The sequence below is a fragment of the Artemia franciscana genome, chromosome 3 (assembly GCF_032884065.1).
Source record: "Artemia franciscana chromosome 3, ASM3288406v1, whole genome shotgun sequence".
Classification (NCBI taxonomy): Eukaryota; Metazoa; Arthropoda; class Branchiopoda; order Anostraca; family Artemiidae; genus Artemia; species Artemia franciscana.
This window is the reverse complement of record NC_088865.1, coordinates 13,485,945-13,510,052: the sequence shown is the minus strand read 5'-3', so window position 1 is coordinate 13,510,052 and position 24,108 is coordinate 13,485,945. Positions and strand designations below refer to the sequence as shown.

The 24,108-nt window shown below is 34.5% G+C and overlaps 1 protein-coding gene across 1 annotated transcript in view; it reads left to right on the top strand.

Moving 5' to 3' along the window:
• Window positions 1–24,108, top strand: part of LOC136024902 (uncharacterized) — a 148,114-nt gene that overhangs the window by 47,013 nt on the left and 76,993 nt on the right. Inside the window, exons 4-7 of the mRNA XM_065700460.1 lie at window positions 3,415–3,599; window positions 15,218–15,281; window positions 21,461–21,645; window positions 23,062–23,125. Coding sequence (XP_065556532.1) covers window positions 3,415–3,599; window positions 15,218–15,281; window positions 21,461–21,645; window positions 23,062–23,125 — 498 coding nt within the window. The remainder of the gene's footprint in view (window positions 1–3,414; window positions 3,600–15,217; window positions 15,282–21,460; window positions 21,646–23,061; window positions 23,126–24,108) is intronic.

Genomic DNA, 24,108 nt, shown 5'->3' with positions numbered 1-24,108 from the left:
TACGCTGACAAAGCGCCTACTGCTGAACATGTGCGTAGATGCAATGTTCCAACTGTCAACGAAGTGGCAATCGTTATGGTCGGTGATCAGTTCTTACCTCGAGATATTATTCTTTATAGGTAAAACAGTCAGTTGACAAGAATTGCTGAAACTCATCGATGCTACGATGCCCTACAATATCCTATCATTTTTTGGGATGGAGCCGACGGCTATCACGATTATCTACTGCAAACTAACTTCTTAATCATTTGGGATTGCCTTCACCTAATCGTACTGCTTCTATTTCTACACGTGTAGAATGGGATTGTGAACAAAGTTACAACACGATTGATCTATCGTCGTATGTAACAAACAATTATTTCTAAGTTAACGTCTGAACAAAAAGGCATTTATGATCAGATAATCAAGTTGGAGAAATCTTCTTCTTGGATGCGCCTGGAGGTACTGGTTAAACTTTTCTAATTAGATTGCTTCTGGCATCAATTCAATCCAAATATGACAGGGTTGGCAATTGCGTCGTCCGGAATTGCCGCAACGTTGCTGCCTGGTGGGAAAACTACTCATTCTGCTTTGAAATTGCCTCTGAATATGCAATCTACAGAAACTCACACATGCAACATTTCCAAATCATCTGGGATGAGTAAAATATTGCAGCAATGCAAACTTATTGTTTGGGGCGAGTGCACAACGGCGCACAAAAATCGCTCAAGGCTCTGGAGCGATCATTACAAGATTTGCGAGGAAATTCTAAACCCTTTGGCAGCACATTAATATTGCTTGTGGGAGATTTCAGGCAAAACATTACCTATTATTCCTAGATCGACACCTGCGGATGAAATAAATGCTTGCCTAAAAAATTCCTATTTATGGGCAAACGCAAATACATTAAAATTAACTTTAAATATGCGTGTCCAATTGCAAAACAATTACTCCGGTGAAACATTTTCAGATCAGTTGCTGACAATTGGAAACGGAATGTTCCCAGTTGACTCAATTTCAGGACGTATACAACTGCCTCCTGAATTCTGTAATTTAGTGACGTCCAAAAATGATTTGGTTGAAAAGGTATTTCCGAATATTCTAACCAATTACAAAAATCATAAATTACTAAGTGAACGAGTGATTCTGGAAGCCAAGAACAAAGACGTCCAACAATCTTGATAGGGCCTTCTGAGGGTGAGGCTGTTCTTATTCCTCGCATTCCCATGATTCCAAGGGCCTTTTCAATTTAAAAGATTGCAATTCCCAATTCGATTAGCAACAAAAAAAAGAAAAAACTAAAGAAAATAAAAAAATAGAAGAGGATAAAAGAGAAAAAAAGAAAAATACAGCTCAATGACAAGCATTTATAAAAAGAAAACTAAAAAAACATGTTAATACAGATTGTATTATTGAATTCTAGATGAATATAGAGTGGTAGAGAAAATGGAAAAGAACTATCTATATTCACAGGTGGGACACAGGGACACAACTACAATGGCGCGTAACTAATAAGGCGCGTAACGACTTACGCGCCTTGGTAAGCCCTTGGTAAGGGTTCTGAGCCCTACTCATTTTAATTTCTACTTGTTTTGACTTTGACTGTGTTATTTATTGTAATTTTTGTTGTTTTGAGTTTTATCTATGTATTGATTCTAATTTGCTTTAGTTGTTCGCTTGGTAAATCATTTGATTCAATTTTTGCGAATTTTTGGTTTAATGGAGTTCTATACTTTTATTTAAAAATTTATTCTGTGGAAATTTATTTTTTTTCAAATAAATATCTGTTCGTTTTATATTGACCTAGTCATTTTCAGAGTAAAAGAAAATAATAGTACAAACGTTTTTTTTAAAGAAATTTTAGTTTGGCGTGCTACTTGTATGGTGGAGTAACTTTTTAAACAGTATTTAACAACATCAACTTTGACATAACTCAACATACACTCAACAAAATCTTGATCGAAATGGTTGTGTTTAATTTAGTTTTATACCTTTGTAAGCTTCATCTTAATACCCTTATCTCTTGTAGTACCTAAGGCTGTTGTAACAACAGTTGCAATGTGCACATACCACCTCTGTTTTTCTTCAACATCTCATTCAGCACACAATGAAGGGTTTACCTTAATACCATCAACCGTTCCTGCAATAATGCTGATACTTCATTTTAACAAACTATATTGCAATAGTGTGCTTCGAATCAGATCATAAAGTTTCAACATTACCCAAATTTTCAACTTAACACCCTTAGCTTTAGTAGCAGTAATACTAGCACCCATAGTTATTGTAGTAGCAGTAGAATTAATAGTAGTAGTCTTAGTTTTTGTAGTGGTAGTAGTAGTAGTAGCAGTATTAATAATGGTAGTTGTAGCAGTATTAATAATGGTAGTTTTATTAGTAGTTGTAGGAGTAGAAGCAGAAGTGGTGGGATGCAAATATTGTCTTTCTTCAGCATCTCCCACATTATGCGTTTTAATTTACACAGAAAAATATTCCCAAGATATTGCTAATATCTACTTTTGACAACCTGCATACAGATGGTGTTTTATGATTTATTATACCATCCCCCCTAAAACTTCTTTGAAAATTTCATCTACACACCCTTGGGTGTAATTGCAATAAGAGTCGTAGCAGTAGTATTAGTACTCAGCTTAATACAATTACCCATTGCTATAATATTGTCAATATTTCTTTTTGATACCTAGTGTATTCCTATACGTTTTGAAATTTTTTTGTTAATGCTCTAAGCCTCACTAGTAGTTGCAACAGAAGTGTTAGTTGGAACAATAGTAATAACAGTAGTAGAACTAGTAAATGTAACAGTGGTATAAGTATTAGTAGTAGTGTGTACCTATTGCCTTTTGGTCCTTTGGTCTTCCCCTTTAAGTACTTTCGAAATTTATAACTTATTACAGAAATAAATTCTTGAGATTCGCTCTTTTTATTATCTAGATGCACATAGTTTCTTTTGTTAGTTCAAATTTGCCATCAATATTCTCTCAAATTTTACCTTTTTAGACTTAGCCTCAATAGTACTGGTATCATTTTAGTTGCGGTGGTAGTAGGAAGAGTAGTTGCAGGGCTAGTGTTATCAGTAGGAGTAACTGTGATATCAGCAGTCTTCTAAGCGGTATTAGCTTGTACATCTTGCTTTTTTGCCTGTTGAACATCCTTTTCATGATGTCCTGGAAGTTTCACCTTGACATGGTAAGCCGCTCCAAGAATATAGCTGTTGAATCAATATTTGTCAAGAATAAACAATAATTACAAAATAAAATAAAAGTTAAATCAATATTTGTTCAAGAATAAACAATAATTACAAAATGAAATAAAAGTTAATCCAATATTTGTACGAGAATAAACAATAATTACCAATTAAACAGAGATACGTAATAATCTCATTTTCTTCCTGACTAAATTTAGTCTTTGATTTTTTAGGCACTAAGAATAGAAACGTGCAAGATGGTGGAACAGAGAGCCGCATTAACCGAAGGAATCGGATAAATCTCACTCCTGAACAATTTAAGGAATTGGAAAAAGTGTTTGAAGAGACTCGCTTTCCAGACAGCGAAACTATAAGTGAACTAAGTGTGCAACTTCATCTAAGTAAAAGACGGATCCAAGTAAGCTTAATCTTATTTTACTGTTTTTTATATAGGCTATATTATAAATACATCTTTTTGGATGTATTTAGATATATCTATGCCATTTTGTTTATTACCAGATTCATTTACATGTAATAGCCCTTTGTGGGGTGAATATTGTCCTTAATTTATACCAAAAGTCCTTGTAGTTGTTTTAGTCAACATTTTGAGTCTTGTATCAACCTTTTGAAGTGTGGCAAGACACAAGGTTGTAATACAAGTCATATTTTGATTGCCACTTTTAGGCTTTAAGAAGAGTTTTGTTTGCTCCAACTTCGTGAGGAACTTTCCAATCCGTCCAATATGTTCCACGTTTATTCTGAGATATTTATTGATTAAAGAATTTCAACTGAAAGTAAGGATCAGCATTTAAACTTAAAAAAGGGAAATTTTTGCGTATGTAAAGTGGTTTCTCCCTTCTCAATACTTTTTTTTTTACGCTTAAGTTTAACCCTATGTTCCAGTTCTTTCAGAACGACCTCTGAAACCAAGGGCCGATTAATTAGAACAATACAACCTTATTTAAAAGTACTAAAAAACTTTAGCGTGAAGAGTGAGGTATTTAGAAGGGGGAAAACCCCCTCATAGACGTAATAATTTCTGTCCATTTTAAGTTTTATTGTTGATTCTGACTTTTAAATGTACCAAGGTACCCGAATTCCGCGAAATGGAACAGGTGGAGAATACTGGATCAACGTTCATAGAAATAATGACCAGAATAGGTCAGGCAAACGCTGCCTTCAATAGGCTCAAGCGTATATGGAAATCAAAAAGTTGCTCAACCGGGCTTAAGTCACGCCTGTTGAGCAGCAACGTCATCCCGGTCCTCCTTTACGCCGCGGAAACCTGGAGTTTAAACCAATAACAGGAGAATCTTTGCATTTGAGAACAACCATTTTCGAATAATTCTAAATATTCATTGGTCGGACAGAATCACAAATGAAAGTGTCTGCAAACTTGCCAACCAGCCTCTGGTGACAGATATCACTTGAGCTCGGAGGTAGAGATTCAAAGCATTACCATGCCTTACAGGTGGGGCCTGTGAACTACGTTGGGAATCATGTGCATAGAGTTAGGGTAATTCATAAGGGTTATTCAAATTGTCTGTCAGTTCTTTGAGCCATTGGAAGGGAATTGGAGACTAAAAATCATTCAAAGATTTATGATCGACCATGTCCACAGGACTTGCGGGCAAGGGGGTGACTGATATTGTTCATATGATATGAGTTTTTCTTTCTGAGATACCTTGCCTACACTTAAATTGTATTAGTGGTGACCAAGATTTTTGGACTAACTCCTTAAGGATAATGTCTACTGGACTTCTAGGCAAAAAAGAAAAAGTTGTTATCTTTAATGCATTTTGGCATTGATGGCATATGTTTCAGAAGTAGTATTTTGCTTGTTGCCAAGACCCTTTTGCTTCTTACCAAAAATATCGATCCAACTATCTATACTTTCAGTTATTTTATTTTTAGTAGAAACAAGAAGATTTTGTTTAAGCACTCTGTAATAGTGGTTGTTTGTCCTAAGAACCTTTGCTTGTTTTTTCCTTATAAATTCACAATGTAATCTTCGTATGATAAAGGTTTTATTCTTTTAAATATTGTTTTGAAGGTAAAGGAGGGGGCTGCGGTGATTGTAAGGCTTACACTGTTTTAATTATTAAAAATAACCACAACCAATTACGACCTATTTGGTTTCCTCCTTTAAACTACTGACAAGCTTTCAGGGAAAAACCTTACATTGGAAATCTATCTGAAACGGTATTGCTTGATCGCCATGTCAAGCCGCCACGCTCGGTTCTAGGCTCGGGACGGGTGTCCCACTGATACAATTGTACAGGTAGCTATTTCTTTTACCAAAGAACAGCTTAGTTGTTAGAGCTGTATCTTGGATATCTTGAGAGATATCCAAATACTAAAATAGGAGAAGTAGCCGTCATAAAACAAAAATCGTTGTTAAATTTCCAATGCCTGAGCCTAGGCTAGAAAAAAATATTTAGATGCAATTATGAAAAACTTAAGCTAAGATGCAGGTAGTAAAAAAAAACTTATAGTGAAAAAAAACACTATTGTGTTCACAGTCCAAAAACTGACCGATTCAAACAGGACACGAACAAAAACAGTAACTTCCAAGCGGGGTGTGTCCCTTTGAAATTCTTCCTGATCTAGACAATTCTGACCATAAGCGTAACTATACAATTCCCTATAATGAATTTCCAGTTAACAGAACAGCAAGAAAATCAGGCAAGATTTTCTCACTTTGTGTGTGGATTTGTGCATCACTAACTGTCTATCGAAATTTTCAGTCAATGTTAATTGGCTGGCTTATTCATACACGATGCCAAAAGGACAATGCGAAAGGAGTAAGTTTAGAGGGAAATATCAAACAGTTCGTGGTAAGGAACTGTAGTAAGGAGTGACCCGGCTCAATAGTAACCAAAACTCTAACAAATGGGATTTTGATACCAATAGCTAAATCAAAAGAATCGTATTTTAATGCTGATTTTAAATATATAAGTTTCATCAAGTTTAGTATTACCCTTCAAAAGTAACGAGCTTGAGAAAATTCGCCTTATTTTGGAAAAATAGGGAAACAACCCCTAAAAGTCATAGAATTTTAACGAAAATCACACCATCAGATTCAGCGTATCAGAGAACCCTATTGCAGAAGTTTCAAGCTCATATCTACAAAACTGTGGAATTTTGTATTTGTTGCCAGAAGGCAGATCACGGATGTGTGTTTTTTTTTTGTTTTTTTTTTTCTCCAGGGGTGATCGTTTTGACCCAGTGGTCCTAGAATCTTACGAGAGGGCTCATTCTAACGGAAATTCTAACATTCTAACGAAAAGTTCTAGTGCCCTTTTTAAGTGACCAAAAAATTGGAGGGCACCTAGGCCCCCTCCCACGCATATTATATTCCCAAAGTCACCAGAATTTCTGAGATAACTATTTTATTCAGTGTAGTCGAAAAACCTTATAACTATGTCTTTGGGGACAACTTACTCCCCAACAGTCCCCGTGGGAGGGGCGACAAGTTACAAACTTTGACCAGTGCTTATATTATAGTAATGGCGATTGGGAATTGTACAGACGTTTTCAGGGGGATTTTTTGGTTGGGGGAGGGGTTGAGAAAAGGGGGATATGTTGGGGGAACTTTTCATGGAGGAATTCGTCATGGGGGAAGAAAACTTTCATGAAGGGAGCACAGGATTCTCTAGCATTATTTAAAAAAAAACAATGAAAAAATAAATATGAAAAGGTTTTTTCAACTGAAAATAAGGAGCAGCATTAAAACCTAAAACGAACAGAAATTATTGTGCGTATGAGGGATTCACCTCCTCCTAAAACCTCGCTCTTTACGCTAAAGTATTTTTAGTAATTTCAACTATTTAGTCTACGGCTATTGTGATTCAGAGGTCATTCTTAAGAAATTGGGACAACATTTAAGCTTTAGTGTAAAGAGCGAGGTACTGACGAGGTGGTGACCCCCCCTTATACGTAATAAAAACATGCGAATACAGAAGTTCGTTACGTAAGCTGATTTGTAAGTTACGTATATCTTTTACTAATAAAAACATTCGTAAAAATTATAAGTTCTAGTTGCCTTTTTAAGTAACCAAAAAATCGGAGGGCAACTAGGCCTCCTCCGCTCCTTTTTTCTAAAAAATCATTGGATCAAAACTATGAGAAAGCCATTTAGCCAAAAAATAAATATGCAAATTTTGTTTTAATTATTCATCTGCGGAGAGCCAAAATCAAAACATGCATTGATTCAAAAACGTTCAGAAATTAAATAAAATAACAAGTTTTTTTAACAACAAGCAAATAACAAGTGAATAACTTGTTAAAATAACAAGTTTTTTTAACGGAAAGTAAGGAGCGACATTAAAACTTAAGTTTTTTACTATTTTAAAAAGTAGTGTTAAGAGAAAGAGTCAAACTTTAGCGTAAAGAGCGGGGCGTTGATGAGGAAGCATCTCCTTTCATATACGAAGTAATTTCTGTTCGTTTTAAGTTTTAATGTCGCTCCTTACTTTCCGTTAAAAAAACTTGTTTTTTTTTATTTAATTCACATCTGAGATAAATGGCCACTGCAACATCTAAAAGGGTAATTAAACCCAAAAAAGTATGTATTCACAAAACGTCAGCTTCAAAATTTCAAATTAAGTTTCTTGTTTTCTGTTGGTTGCTACAGATCAACTTAGCCGCCAGGTTTACTTTCATCCAAAGTGTCTCCAATGTAGAAAAATTGGAATAGTTTGTGGTATAGACATTGCAATCAGGTTTGGACTTTCAGCAAGCAAATCTTTAGGATTGGTGGAAAATAATCGTATTAATATAGTAATAAATGGTTGCGCTTGACTTGAGGGGGGAATATATACCACGATTAACAAAGAAACTTTCTGGTTCTCTCAAATTTACATTTGAGAGAAGCGAATAATCCCTAGTATATGGGACAATACCAGGGGTCACGAGAGATTCGTTCATCTAGCCTTTTAAGCAGTGAAAAGACGCCCATATTTAAAAAAAAAAATTCAAATGACATTGCTTGAACTACTTGTGGTAAAAGATTGGGAGTGTTGCGAGAATGGTTGAAGCGCAGGGGGCTGGGGAACAAATTTCAAGAGTCAAATTTAATAGCATCTACACCAACTGGGGATGAAATTGTCTACAGGGCCACAGAAAATAGGTTCTGGGGAATAGGTACTAATTGGTAATGGCAAAGACCCTCTCCCTGAAGCCATAGTTTGTGAAGGCTAGGCCTTGGTAAGGTAGTCACAAGTGGGGAAAAAGTTGAAGGCTGAAGGAACTGACTATCATCCCTTACCTCCCAAAGAGACTCTTCTCCCCTGAGTCATGACCAAAATGCCTCAAAAAGCTGATAGGACAGACCTCAAGCCCAGAAGAGTAGCTCCACGTATTTTTATTGTAGGGGCAAGAGATCTGACTCAAGAGAGCCAAGGGGCATGGGCTAAATGATTATTTCTTCTCAAATTATAGAGGAGCGCAATAGTGCTGCCTAAGTAAAGAGTGGTGTGGACACAAAGTATTATTTAATTGTTTTTTGTTTTTATTTTTTTGGACTTAGACCAGGGCACTTTGTATGGAAGGACTTATCGTAGAAACCTCAAAAAGGACTCATTCAATTGAAAATTGAAACGGCTAATGCCCTTTTTAGTAGTCGAAAGGAATTAGAGAGCAAATAGTCTTCCTCTCATGCCTCATTTCCCCAAACTCATCCAATCAAAATTTAAGGATAGCCATTTTGTTCAACGTAATTGAAAGGTCAGGAAATTATGTCTTTGAGGTTTAAAGTTTATATAGAAAGGAGGATTGTATAAAATTTGGAGGGGCTCATTGGATCGGTAATCAGAAGTTCTAGTGCCTCTTATAAGATTCGGAGAGATCGGAGGTTGGATAACCCCCCTCCCTAACACTTTTAATTTTCTGAAATGCGCCCGATAGAAATTATGAGATGGCCATTTGTTGTTTTAGAAACTTCAGAAAATACTCATTCGATTGGAAATTGAAGGGGCTTGTGCCCTTTAAAATAGTCGAAAGTGATTGGGGGGCAACTAACCCCTTTTCAACGCCCACCATTTCCCCAGACATATCTAATCAAAATTTTGAAATAGCCATTTTGTTCAGCCTAGTTGAAACTTTGGAAAATATTGCCTTTGAGAATTTCAACCCCCCCCCCCCTACAGCCCTCGGCGCAAAGGTTGTAATTTATGCTTCGAGGGCATTTAAGGTTTTTATGGAAAGGGTTTGACTCTTTTTAATAGTCAAATAGATCGGGGAAGCCCCCCCCCCTTACGTCTTATATTACACAAATATATTCGATAGAATATTTGAGATAGCTCTTTGTTCAAAAATCATCCAAAGATCATATAATAAGTGTTTTGGAGTGAACAGAATTCCCCAGAGTCTGGTTCTAAGAGTTGTATGTTGTGCCCGAGGGGTATATGAGGTTTTTATGAAAGGGTGGTCGTGTGAACTTTAGAAAAGGTTCATTTTAATTTGGAATGAATCGCTTAGTTCCCTTGTGAGAGTAAACATGACGGACGAAGAGTAACTAGCCCCCTCCCTGACATCCTCTGTTCCCAAAATGGATCAAATGAAAGTATGAGATAGCCATTTTGTTACCTATGGTCCAAAAATTATATAACAATGTATTTAGGGTGGACACAATCCCCAAGAGCCCATGGGCAAAGGTTTTAATTTATGCCTTGGGATGTATAGGGTTTTTATAGAACGGGCGGTTGTATAAGCTTTGGATCGGATAAACTAAATAAGAAAAAACTTTGAGCATGTGAACTTTCTAAAAGGTGACGAAGCAATATCTGGAGAGCCAATTATATTATTAAAGTTAGACTTTTAAGGGTAAGTTGTGATGGATTTTGAAGTAGCCAGAAGGCATTATGTGTATTCTTATGATACTACCACTACATACTGTAATTAATGACGTTAATAGTCTTAAGGTGAAACTTTTGGAGAAAGTCTAGGAGGAGTTTCAAATAGACGAAAAAAACTTTTTGCATCTAGGTTTTCAAAAGGGCATATAAGCAATATCATATACAACTATTGCTACTGTGCAATCTAAGGGTATTAAGGTGTTGAACCATAAGAGTTGAACTCTTATGGAATATTTAGGCGGATGTTTAACTAAATAAGCAAAAAATATGAGCATTTGAACTTACAAAAATGTGACAAAGCAATATCTAGCGAATAAATTATATATTTTAGTTAGACTTTTAAGGGTAAGTTGTGAGGGATTTTGAACTAGCCAGAAGGTATTATGTGTATACTTGATTACATACTGTAACTAATGACGGTAATAGTATTAAGGTGAAAATTTTTGGGAAAGTCTAGGAGTTTCAATTAGATGAAAAAAACTGTTTGCATGCAGTTTTTCAGAAGGGCATATAAGCAATATCATATTCAACTATTGCTAGTGTGCAATCTAAGAGTATTAAGGTGAAGCTTTTATGGAATATTTAAGTGAATGTTGAACTAAATAAGAAAAAATTATGAGCATTTGAACTTCAAAAAGTGCCAAAACAATATCTGAAGAACCAAATATAATATTAAGTTAGACTTTTAAGGGTAAGTTGTGGGTGATTTTGAACTAGCCAGAAGGCATTATGTGTATACTTATAATACTACCACTACCATACTGTTAACTAATGACGCTAAGGGTACTAAGGGGAAACTTTTGGGGAAAGCCAAGGAGAAGTTTCAATTAGACGAAAAAAACTGTACCCATGTAGGTTTTCAAAAGGGCATAAGCAACGTCACACAAACAATATTTAAAAGGACACTAGCCCCTCCAATTTCCAATTGAATGAGCCCCTTTCGAAGTTTTTACGACAACTTTTTCTACAAAGTACCCTGGTCTACAAAACAAGATAATTCATTGTACCCAAATCAATCTTTACTTATTAATTCTGATTGTCGCTTGTCTTCTAACCGCAACCTCTTCTTGATGTCATTGTGTTATCACAGGCTCTATACAAAGACCTCGAGAAAAATCCTAATTCTTCCCTGAAGTTGTGGCCTACTTTATTCGATTTTGTGCCCAGAAATGTCTACGCGGCAGGCTTGTAAATATTGATTTTCATAGTCAGTTGTCTTCTAACTTCAGACGATATGAGCATCTATCTGATTTCATGGTGCAACCATAGGCTCGATAAAACCACCCTGAGGAAAAACATCAATTCTTTCTTTGTAACCATTTTAAATCGTTTTGTGGCCTGAAATTTTCAATATCCCAGTTTTAAGAAAAAGAACTACACAGCCGATTTTGAGGCTGGGCTATTGACAGGCTCTTATGTATTAATTCTCGTTGTAAGTAACAACCTCCACACGAGATGCTTCAGTTTACTACTCTTTCCTCGGGAATAGGGAGGGCTCCAAAGGAAATACAGATAACGTTGAAGGATCTCAATGATTTGTAATTTACTGTTGTGTAGTTTATGGCATCTTTGTAGGTCTGTGCTGCATTTTGCGTCACATTTTGATGGTGTTGTTCTTCTAACGTAATATTTCTCTCTTCTTCTTTTTGATTTCTGACTGGATTCGATTTTTGCTTTTGCTTGTCTTCTAACACCATAGTTCTTTGTTCTTCTCTTTCTTTTCCACTCGTTTTGATTTTCGCTTTCTCGCTATCACTTGTAACTCTTTCTGTCATTTATCTTCAAACCGTATACTTCACTGTTCTTGCTATGATATATCTTTTAACCGCATATTTCTTTACTCTTTACTTTTGTTTTTGACTCGATTTAATCTTAGCTGCTGCTTATCTTTGGGCCGGGTTTTTCGTTGTTCTTCACATGTGTTTTTGACTTGTTGTAATTGTGCCTGACGCGGGTATTTTATCTATATGTTTCGTTGGTCTTCATTTTGGTTTTTCGCTCTTACGGACATTTTTTCAATACCACTTACCTTAGCTGCTCGAATTGGTCTTGTCATATTTAACAGTGTAAGTCGTTTATTTGCCCTCTAGGCATTATAAACTCGCGGTCTATGTAGATCCGTTTTACAAGCCGGAAATTCCTGGGAGGCCATTTCCCCAAATAGTTGTGATTCTCACTGTCGCTTGTAGTTCTTGCTCTTTCTTTTAAAACGCACTATTGTAATTTTGACTTGTTGTAATTGCTGTTGTCGCAAGTAATCTAACCGTATATTTCTTTATTATTTGTGGCCTAGGTCATTGATTTGTCCACTAGCTATTATAAAACTGCTGGAAACACCTTTCAGAACAGACTCATTACATTTGATATTTTATGCTTACCTTTCCTTGTTTTATACTTTATATTTACTTTTTATGATAAGTATTTATGATCTTTATGTTTAGATTTATGCTTTATCTTTACATTTATACTTAATATTTACAAGGTATTTTAAACTTAGCTATGTTTTCCTTCCGTAATTTTGCCTGTTCTAGACCACTAAAAATGTTAAAACCGCTACTGAGGCAAATATGATATATGCAGCTCTTGAAATTTTTGCTCATAATATCACGTCAGTTGCGTCATTTTTTCAAAAAAATACGGATGTTAATGAATATTTCAAACTCATTATCTATATAGATCGTTTTTTAGGCCAGAAAATGCCATGATGCAATTCGAAGCTGCTGAGCTTCCGGTACGGCTACGCGGCAGGTTTCTATATTTAAATTCTCAGTGTCGCTTGTTTTCTAACCGCAGACAATGTACGCCTCTTCTTGATGTCACGGCGTCACCCACGGCAACCACCCTGGGAAAAATACAAATTCTTTCTGAAAGTTGTGACCTTTTTAAATCGTTTTAGGGGCCAGAAATGTCAATGTGTCATTTAAGAAAAATAAATAATTATGCAGTTGATCCCGAAGCCGGGCCCTGTCAATCGTTATCTCACAGGCTTGTATATAATAGTAGTAGTAGTAGTATTAATTTATTAACCAAAGGAAATAACACAGACAAAATCAATCGGTAGCACACCAAAAGCGTTGCTTGCGAGGGTGTGTTACTAACAAAAAAGAACAAAAATAGAAGAAAAAAAAAGAACAAAAACAAAAAAACAATGAGTTAATCTAAAATGAACAGAAAGGTGAAACCGTGTACCGAGAAAAAAAATTACATAAATAATTCATACACAATCAAACAACATAATATCATGATCCCGAAGCAAAAAAAAAGAAAACAAAAAAAAACAAAAAAAAACAATAAACAATTATTTTCAATACTAAATCAATCAATCTCAATCTATTTCAAAGGTATACCTACCAAAAAACCCCACACGCAGCACAGCTTTAAATTGATTAATGGGCAATTCTTTAATACTTGGAACAAGCTTATTCCATAGCTTAGCCCCTCTATAAATAATTGAAAAAGCAGTCCTACTTGAAACTAGGCGAGGAACCTCAATATCTCCACTTGTTCGAGTTCTGTGATCATGAATATTAGACCTATCCCGAAAAATTCCTGTAAAACATTCTGGAACGCACCCATAATGGTACTTATACATAAAAACCAGTGTATAAAAATCACGTAATCCGGCTGCAGGCATTATATTTATCATACTGTACATTGACCTGACCGAATCCCGGTTCCCTATTCCACAAAGTGATCTAATGGCATTATTCTGCAGTACGCAGATTGGGCGAAGTATTGAGGGGAATGTCCCAAGCCATACAGACGAGCAATACAAAATATACGGATGAATCAGAGAAAAATATAATAACCGTATAACATTTGAAGGAAATAAATGTTTTAGTTTACGGATAATCCCTAAATTCCGCGATAATATTCTACTTATAGCTTTTACATGGCACTTAAATGATAAAATTTCGTCAATAATAATATATTGATCCTCGTTGTAAAGTAGCGTATTCAAAATGCGTTACCTTTGTTCGCTACTTTTTCCTTGGGAAAATATAGAGCTCCCCAGGAAATGCATTTAACATTGAAAGGCCCCAATGACCAACGGGCGAAAGACAACTTGCCATATCCTTTTCCTTGGGTGAATGACGTATTTACTTGTTTAAAGTAGTAATAGTACGTATAGAAGTAGATTTTTTGTCAAAATATCTATTTTGTTTTAAATATTGTATTTTATTCTTTACAAAAGGCACTAGATATAGTGAATTCATTGAGAAATAGTCCTTAAACTGCTCTTTGTGATGTTACAGTGCCCCACTTGCAGGGGAGGAAAAGAAACGAAAAAGGACGAACCAGTGGTACCCTTGCAAAAAAGTGATATCCCTTGTCATCCAAGGCAGAGGACTGTAATTTCCCGCGCTTTTTGGCAATGGTGATTCTAATGGTGACTTCTTTATTTCTATCCCTTATGTTGTCAAAATAATCGATTATAGGGTACTATGTGTCGAGATTTGTCCTTTTCTAGGCAGAAAAGTAGACATTGACAAGGTCATTTGAATTTTCTGGAGGGTTTCTCCTCCTTTTTCAAAAATTAGGAGCATTTTCAGGCTCATAGATATTATTGAGTAATTATAGGAAAAAATCAAATAAAAGCTCACGCGCTTGTTCCACATTTTGATTCCAGTGACAGATTGCCTTTTCTATTTATATATATATTTTTTTTTTTACTTTTCATTTTCTCAGTTATTTGTTGTGGTTTTGGATCTGTTGAAATCAGAGTTATTGTTATAATTACATTTTTGGATAACACAAAAATTCGTAATGATTTTTTTTTATGACGAAGGAATAGTGCGATAGCAAGCTGGTTTTCGTCTTTACCTATTTGTATATCTCTATCTGTTCGTTACTTGCTGTAATCAGATTAACGACGCCTCTTGACTACTAAGGTCCCTGCGTCGGCCCTGCAGTGCTTTGCTGCAGCATGATTCGATCTCTGGGTCCCGTATTACCAAGCTAAGGAAAAACCTACTGCGCCACCACAGGACTCGCTACTTGCTGTTTTCTAGTGCGTTTTTGTTTTTAAACTTTACACATGATCAGGTGCCTACATACAACATGCTTTAAGGTAGTAAAACATTTCGAATTAACAGTTTGTTTTCCGTTTAATGGAATATTTTAGTGAAATAATTGCTGTCATATTGCTCATAATTTAAACTAAAAGTTTTTTTTTTAGGATTGGCTCAGAAATAGAAGAAAAGAGTGTCGGAAACATGCTAGCTCAAATAAGCTTGTTAACGGTTAGTTTTATGAAGATTTATTCAATCAATTTTTTGAATATATTTCTGTCTTTTATAAAGAAACGATTTGGCTTGTCAATTTTCCACGCAAAAACGAGTAATGTTATTTCTAAAGTAATTTCAGTCTTATTAAATTCGTTTTTCCTATATACCTATAAAAAAAACTTATAATAAACGATATAGATGATAAATTAATAGTTTGAAAGAAAAGTTGTAAATTTATAATAACGAAGATGGAAAATCATAAATTATAAGTTTAGAACATCAACTTGTACTTTATAAGTAGTCTGGATGAAATTACGTTTAGTAAGAGTATTTCAAGCTATAATACCATTCTTTATGGAAGCAGTGCATACTAAAGTAACTGTTGTTTTAAAATATATAGCTTTGTACAATTGATTTTATAGTCTAATTTCCTGGATACTGCATCGGCCACAACCTAGTAAAAAACAAAACCGAAAACTTAAAACGCGTTTGAAAAAAAAACTGTCAAATGAAAAAGATTTAAAACTTATAAACGTGTTTTAGAAAAAAAACTGTCAAATAAAAAAAAAATCTGTTTGAAGTTGATTTAAGAAAGGTAACAACCATTTCTGTCAATATTAATGGAAGAAATTTATTGTAAAAAAAAATATGGACAGTTTGAATAAAAATGTTGAATCCCTCAAAAATGGTGGCCGATTGGAATAAAAAATACAACGTTGAAATCTCCATAACCAGAGATCTATTCAGGAGAATCACAGTCCCCCATATTAAACAACAGTTTAAATTATTTTATTTCCTTGGGTGTCTCCTGTTTTTGTTCTTTGTTTTTCCGTCGACACATCGTATTTAGAAAGGAAATTGTGTTTTCGAGAAGAAATATATACGCATAAATGTTACTGTGAATATCTGAAATTGATGAATGTCCAAAATGTATTTTTTCCCCCTTGATTTTGTTAGCGAAGCCAGTCAATTTTATCAGTTGTATGCAAGGTTGTATGGTGACAGGTTAGGTGGGGTTAGATTTTGACTAATTTCGAATATTTATAACCTATTTCAACCTAACTTTTACCAAGACACCTGGTTTAAGACTGAAAATGTTGACTCGCAAAGCCAATTGAATCCAAGCAGAGAAAACAATTTTGGACATATCACCGGTGAATCTCAACATTAACCAGATTTTGGATATTCACAGAAACATATACATTCAATTATTACTCTTTTAAGTGTAAAAAATGTGAAGTATTAATTAATACATGTTTCATGGGGAGCAGATTTCAGGCGAAACCAGAACTTTCAAGCTATTTTGTTGTTTAGTATAGGAAAATTGTTAGAACAACTCCTATGCCTTTTCAAGGCCAGGACATAATTTACTCTTTAAAAAATTTGATATTTTCTCTTTTATAACTAATAAATCAAAAATTATTAAGATTTGAAGGAATGCATATATATGTATATTAAATAGGCAATGCACATTCATTTGTATTTTTTTTTCAATAGAATTTAAATTATGTCCTGGCCTTGATAAGGCATAGGGATTTTGAGCCCTACTCATTTTAGTTCCTGCTGGTTTTGAATTTGACTCGCTTTAACAGCATAAACCTTTTTGAAAATCTTAATTAAAATGATGCGTTCAATTTAGTTTTATACCTCCTCTAGTTGACCTGAAAGAATAAAAGTTAATACCATTCCCAAAAATTTTGGCTTTGCTCTTTGACAGCCTGGATACACTTACACTCTTTTGATTTAGCTAAATGTTAAAAGCAGAAGTAGAAATAGAAGTAGCCCCAAAAGTTTGAACTTGATACCCTTAGTTATTCTCTGGATATTTCCGAGAAATCTTATTCGCAATTAGCATACACACCGTGTTTTTTAATTTAGTTTTAAAGCAATATTTCGCTTTTAAGCGTAATGGGCTAATTGATTAACTGTTGGGAGCTGACGTACCCAGTAACCCTAGATACGAATTACAAGACCGTTCAGCTATGCTGAACGAAATGGTTGTCTTAAAATTTTGATTCGAATTTGTTCAAAAAATATAGGCTAAGGAGGAGGGCTGATTGGCCACCAATCACTTTTGACTCTTAAAAAGGACATTAGAACTTTTAATTTGTAATCAACTTAGCTTATTTAAAGTATCAATGATATTACTAGCCATGATAGAGCAGCGCCGACTTGATATTGCTTTGATGCCCTTTTAATACCTGCGTGGGTATATTTTTTTTTTTGTTTAATTGAAACTCCCCCTTAACGTTCCCGAAAAGTTTCAACAGTGTCTTTAGTTTCAGTAGCCTTAGAGGTAGTATTAAAAGTATTAATAATAATAGTTTTATTAGTAATTATAGGAGTAGAAGCAAAAGTGTTACGATGCAAATATTGTCTTTTGATTACTTCAGCATCTCCCGCAACAAACCTTGTAAGTTTTAATTTCACACACAAAACTGTTCCTAAGATATTGCTGATATGTACTTTTGACAACCTGCATACAGATGGCGTGTTATGATTTAGTATACCCTTCCCCCTAAAAATTCTTTGAAAAATTCACTTTCATACCCTTAGGTATAATTGCAATAGTAGTCGTAGCAGTAGTATTAGTACTCAGCTTAATACAATTACCAATTGCTATAATATTGTCGATATGTCTTTTTGGTAACCTGTATATTTGTATATTTTCGAAAAAGTTTTCATGTTAATGTTCGAAGCCTTACAAGTAGCTGCAACATAAGTATTAGCTATAACAACAGTAATAGTAGCAGTAGAACTAGTAAATGTCACAGTGGCATTAGTTTTAGTAGTTGTGTGTACATATCGCTCTTTTGACAATCTAAATGCACATAGTGTCTTTTGTTAGTTCAAATTTGCCATCAATATTCTCTCAAATTTTAACTTCATAGACTTAGCCTAAATAAGTGCTAGTATCGTATTGATTGTGGTGGTAGTAGGAGCAGTAGTTGCAGTGCTAGTGTTACATTAATAGTAGTAGTAACTGTGGTAGTAGCAGTGTTAATAGTGGTAGTAGCAGTGTTAATAGCGGTAGTAGCATGAACATCTTGCTTTTTGGCCAGTTGAACATCCTTTTCATGATGCTTTGGAAGTTTCACCTTGACATGGTAAACCGTTCTAAGAATATAGCTGATTTACCCTTTTCATCAAAGGGTTACAAGGGTTACTCTAAGCCTTGCAAGCTATTGCAAGTGAAGTAGTAGTTGCAGTAGTTTAGTAGCAGCAGTAGCATTAGTAAAAGTGGTAGTGGTAGTAGTGTCAGTAAAGTCATGCATATATTGCCTTTTTGTCAATTGATCTTTCCGTTTAAGTATTCTCTGAAAATTCCAATTTAATACCCAAGTCCATTCTTCAAATACGTTCTTTTGACAATATGCATGCACATAGCATGTTTTGATTTTGTCTAGATTCCCTTCAATTTTCTGTCATATTTTCACCTTCATACGGGTAGCCTTGATTGCACTAGTGTCACAGTAGTAGTGGTTGTAGTAGGAAGAGTAGTGGCAGTAATAGTTTATTATGATTAGTTGTAGTAACAGTAGTAGCAACAGTATTAATAATAGTTGTACATTTTACCTTCTGGTCAACTGAACATTCCACTCATGATGCCCCTGAAGTTTCTTCTTGATACGATAAGTCGTTTCAAAAATACTGCTGATACGCCCATGTCAGTAATCTGTATGTACATAGTGTATGTTGACTTAGTTTAACTTTCCCCTCAACGTATCTTCAGATGTTTATTTCAATATCCTCGTCTTAGTAGCACTCGCTACAGAAGTAGTAGTTATAGCGATAACAGCATTAGTAGTCGTAATTTTGGTAGCAGTAGAAGCAGTGGTAGCTGTAGTAGTAGTAGCGTGCAATTAGTGGCTTTTAGGGCCACTTGATCATCTCCCTGATCATTTCCTGGAAGTTCCAAATTAATATACTCTGTCATTCCTGAGCTACGCCTTTCTGACAGCCCATATACCCATTACATGTTTTGATTTATTTCAACACTTCCTCAACATTCCTTGAAAGACTCACTTTACTGCCCTTCGCATTTTGGGAAAGTAGAACTCAAACATGCATACCTTTTCTCAGTAACGTTTAATATGTGTAAACAATGAACAAACTGCCTAAGTTACAGCCCCTGACCTGAGGCCTCGGTGAAGGGGTTTGATAGATGTCTAAAAACTGTGTTTGGTGGCTTTCTTTGGGAACTGATGGGGGTGGGGGTCTTGTTGCTTTGAAATCACTTTTAACTCTTAAAAAGGGCACTAAAACTTTCAATTTCAAATCAAACCTGGAGACATTGTTATGTTTTGGGGGCCAGTTGCCCTTCTTCACTTTTGATTCTAAAAAGGAACTAACTGTACAAGACTGTACAAAAACTGTATAAGAATTCACTTTAGTAACCAGTATAAGACAATATAAATGGCCGAAAAACGGCCAGAAAGCAATCAAGAAACTTGTCTAAAAAAGAAGTTTTTCAAAAATGTAAAAATCCAACTTAATGCAAAGACGAGGAGAAATAAATTTCTGTGATAGTTCTCACTAAAAACGAACAGAAATAAAAGTGAATGAATAGTTGACACTGAAAAAACAGAATTACAATGAACAGTCAATTCGAAATGAAAAACACACAAATTATTTTGACAATTTTTGTTTTGAGCAGTGTATTAACAGGAACAGAAACAAAATAAAAAACGAGGCTAATCAGGTTTACAAATAAGAGCAATGCTACCTGTACCCTTTTTCCCTTTCAAAATCTCTGATGAGCTTGAATGCCATTTGTGATTTCATTGAAGACGATATGTATTTATACAGTGTGGTTTTACCTATCAGAACACCAACAGGCAACACGAAAAGAACGAAAAATTGCCATTTATACCAAGATTATTGAAAAGAAGAAAAGAAAGTAGCCTGATTGGTGATATTTATTCCTGGAAATATCAGCAGCTTTTGATTTTTATCATTATAAAAATGAGAATATTTAAAATATTATATATTTAATATTTAAAGATGCAATAATATTTAAAGAATATTTAAAATATAAAATATGAAGGTATTTCATTTATTTAATTTTTTTATTGTGCCATTTTCGATCTGACTCACAATAACGTTTACTTTGGTACTAGTATTAATGTTTTGTCCGCAATTAGTACCAGCTACCTATAAATAGTCCAATTTTTTTTTTTTTAATTGATTTTTTAAAAAGCTGAACTTTTCTAGTGGCTCTGTTATCATGTATTTTTTTGTGTGTGTTTTGGCCGGGTGAACAGTCCAAACTGAGCTTGTATTTATTACAATTTTGATGGCGAGCACATTTTGAGCTCTGACCGTATCTGCAGACAAATGTAAGCTGATAGTTAGGAATGTGCTCAGGAAGACTTATTTTCATTAGACAGGCCTTAATGTGGTGATTAGGCACAAGACCGCCTTAATATTGGACAGGCCTTATGCAAGGCCCCAAGACAGGCTTCAATGTTTTGAATGAACGCAAAATTTTCTTCTTCAGAAACAAAAAGGCATTTCTTGTCTTGCATTGTTTAGAATTTGATATAGAAATGAGTCAAAATCGTGCAAGTTTGACTGGACTTGCTTTTACGTAAGATGTTTTTAGTTACTTTTAAGTGGATTATGGCAACGAGCAGGGCATGAGGTGTAACGATGGATTGACTTTTAATTTATGTTTGATGATCAGCACATTGAGTCATATGATGTAGACATTCGAAAGCTTCTTGACTAATATTAGGGGATTTTAAGATCATGCTCCCTAACTTGATATCTTTCGGCGCACAATGAATTGTGAATCATAATATTTTACGATATCGAAAATGTATGACTTTTATTCAGAGCAAAAATGGAGTAACTGTAAAATAAGGCCATTTTTTTTTTTACTTCCCCATGCCTTGTGTTCCACTTTTTGTCCGTATCTTCTTTGAGCGGAAGTTAAATCAGCATATTTTTTTCTTATGAATATTATAAAAACGTAAGGAAATTTCCAGGTTTTCACGCGAAAAAGAATAGCTACAGTTATGTAATATTTTAGATTTACCTTATACGATGGAAGGTTAAAATCAGTTGGATCAATATACTTGCATTTAATATGAAAATTATTTAATACGACCAAGGCAGCTTAAACTAAGTAGGCCTACGTAATAGATTTGACTCTGTTTCTACCTAACTAAATGTAATCCTTGTTTTCTTAGGCCTTAAGAAGGAAGGTGTGCATGATAGTGAGACAAAGAATTGGAATAAACGAATGAACTGGACAAAATTCACATCTGAACAAGTGAAAGAGTTGGAGAAGGTGTTTGAAGAGACTCAATTTCCAGATTGTCAAACTAGAAGTGAGCTAAGTTTGCGTCTTCAGCTAAGTGAAAGACGGATCCAAGTAAGCTTAATTTTACGTTATCGTTTTTTAGATATATTGCTACTACATCTTTGTGTATGTGTTTAGATACATTCCTGCATTTGTATCATTCTTGGATATGCTTAATTTTTTAGCCCTTTTAGGAGCTATCATTGTCCTTGATTTATACCAAGAGCCCGTGTAGTTACGCTTGTTAGTTTAATTGTAGTTAAATTTTTTAAATTTAGCGTTGCATTAGCTCTGATGTCATTTCTATTGCAGATTCGTTTATCTCTTTTTAAGTGCGGTAAGACGCAAGGCTTTTATACAAAGCATATTTCGAGTGCTGTTTTTTGGCTTTAGGAGGGGTTTCGTGTTCCTGAGCTCTGTGATGAACTCTCCGATCTGCTATATTCTACGTTTTTTTTCGTTTAGCGTCTGAACAAGACTTCAGACGCATTCCAGGTTGTATACCGTGTTAATTCTACGTTAACAACAGAAGTTATGTAATGTTGACTGCCAGTTGGAACGGTTGTTAAGTACGTAATAGATTATTCTGTAATCAGAGATTAAAAATGATACAGATCTGTTTAGCTAAAATTCACTGAATGTGGCTATTCACTTAAATTAAATTAGCTTAACTAAATAACTTGAATTAACTTAACTATTACCTTAAGTTTATTGTGCCGCAATCCAACGCTTTGACATGCTAAAACTTTCGCAGTAAAATCCTGGTTATTTGCTTATTTCGCATTTTGATTTTCAGTAAGTTTCCCATTTCCATCTAAGCATATTTCTTTTGGCTTTTCATTGTTTTCAGTTATGTATTCTCATTTATTTTTCCTTGCTGTCATTGCTAGGTTTTCATTCGTAATCACACAAGAATTAGATTTTGTCTTTATAATAAAGGAACAGTGTCGCGCCTTTATATATATATATATATATATATATATATATATATATATATATATATATATATATATATATATATATATATATATATATATATATATATATATATATATATATATATATATATATATATATATATATATATATATAATGAAAAAAGAAATCACCAATGCAAGAGCACAAACACGTAAAAAAGACAGAAGGAGAAAAGGAAGAATGTTTTCCTACATTAGTAATTAATATAGATCAGTACTTAAATCATCTGTTTTGCGCAATCGTGATAGAAAAATGATTTTTTTTTTCACATGATGTCTTGGTACATACCTATGTATTTGCCATATACCTTTTTTGTAGTACGTTTATATTTTGATACGTTGGGCATGGTCTGGTCACTTCGTAAAGCGCGCTTCAGCTTATTGAAATATATGTTAGTTAACAATTATTTTTCTGGTAAATAGAAGTGCTTTTTAGTCAGTTAATTGTTGTCATAGTATGCTGAGTTTAAGGTGTAATCTTATTTTTTTGTGAATTTTATTTTTTCTGTAGGTTTGGTTCCAAAATAGAAGAAGAAAGTGTCGGAAGCATAGTAGCTCAGAAAAGCTAGTTGAAGGTTAGTTTTTACGAATGTTTAGTCATAATGACTTTTAAACGGAGTTCTTACTTGATACTTGATACTTCCTCATCAACGCCCCGCTCTTTACGCTAAAGTTTGACTCTTTCTCTCAACTCTGCTTTTTAAAACAGTAAAAAATTTTAGCGTAAAGAGCGGGGCGTTGATGAGGAAGCAGAACTTTTGTAATCTCATGTTTTTATTACATATATGAGAGGTTCACCCCCTCGTCAGTACCTCGCTCTTTACACTAAAGATTAAATTTTGTCCCAATTCATTAAGAATGACCCCTGAAACACAAAAGCCGTAGAAAAAATAGTTGAAATCACTAAAAATACTTTAGCGTAAAGAGCGAGGTATTAGGAGGATGTGAGCCCCTCATATGCGTAATAATTTCTGTTCCTTTAAGTTTTAATGCTGCTCCTTACTTCCAGTTGAAAAAAACTTTTCATATTTATTTTCTCAATGCTTTTTTTTTAATAATGCTAGATTTTTCTGCGCTCCCTTCATGGAAATGTCTTCCCCCATGACAAATTCCTCGATGGAAAGTTCCCCCAACATATCCCCCTCTTGTCAACCTCTCCCCCCGACCAAAAAATCCCCCTGAAAACGTCTGTACACTTCCCAATAAGCATTTATTAGTAAAAGATAAACGTAACTTATAAATTAGCTTACGTAACGAACTTTTGTAGTCTCATGTTTTTATAACATATATGAGAGGCTCACCCCCTCGTCAGTACCTCGCTCTTTATACCAAAGATTAAATATTGTCCCAATTCATTAAGAATGACCCCTGAATCACAAAAGTCGTAGAATAAATAGTTGAAATCACTAAAAATACTTTAGCGTAAAGAGCGACGTATTAGGAGGAGGTGAGTTTTCATATGCGTAATAATTTTTGTTCCTTATAAGTTTTAATGCTGCTCCTTACTTCCAGTTGAAAAAACTTTTCATATTTATTTTTTCATTGTTTTTTTTTAAAT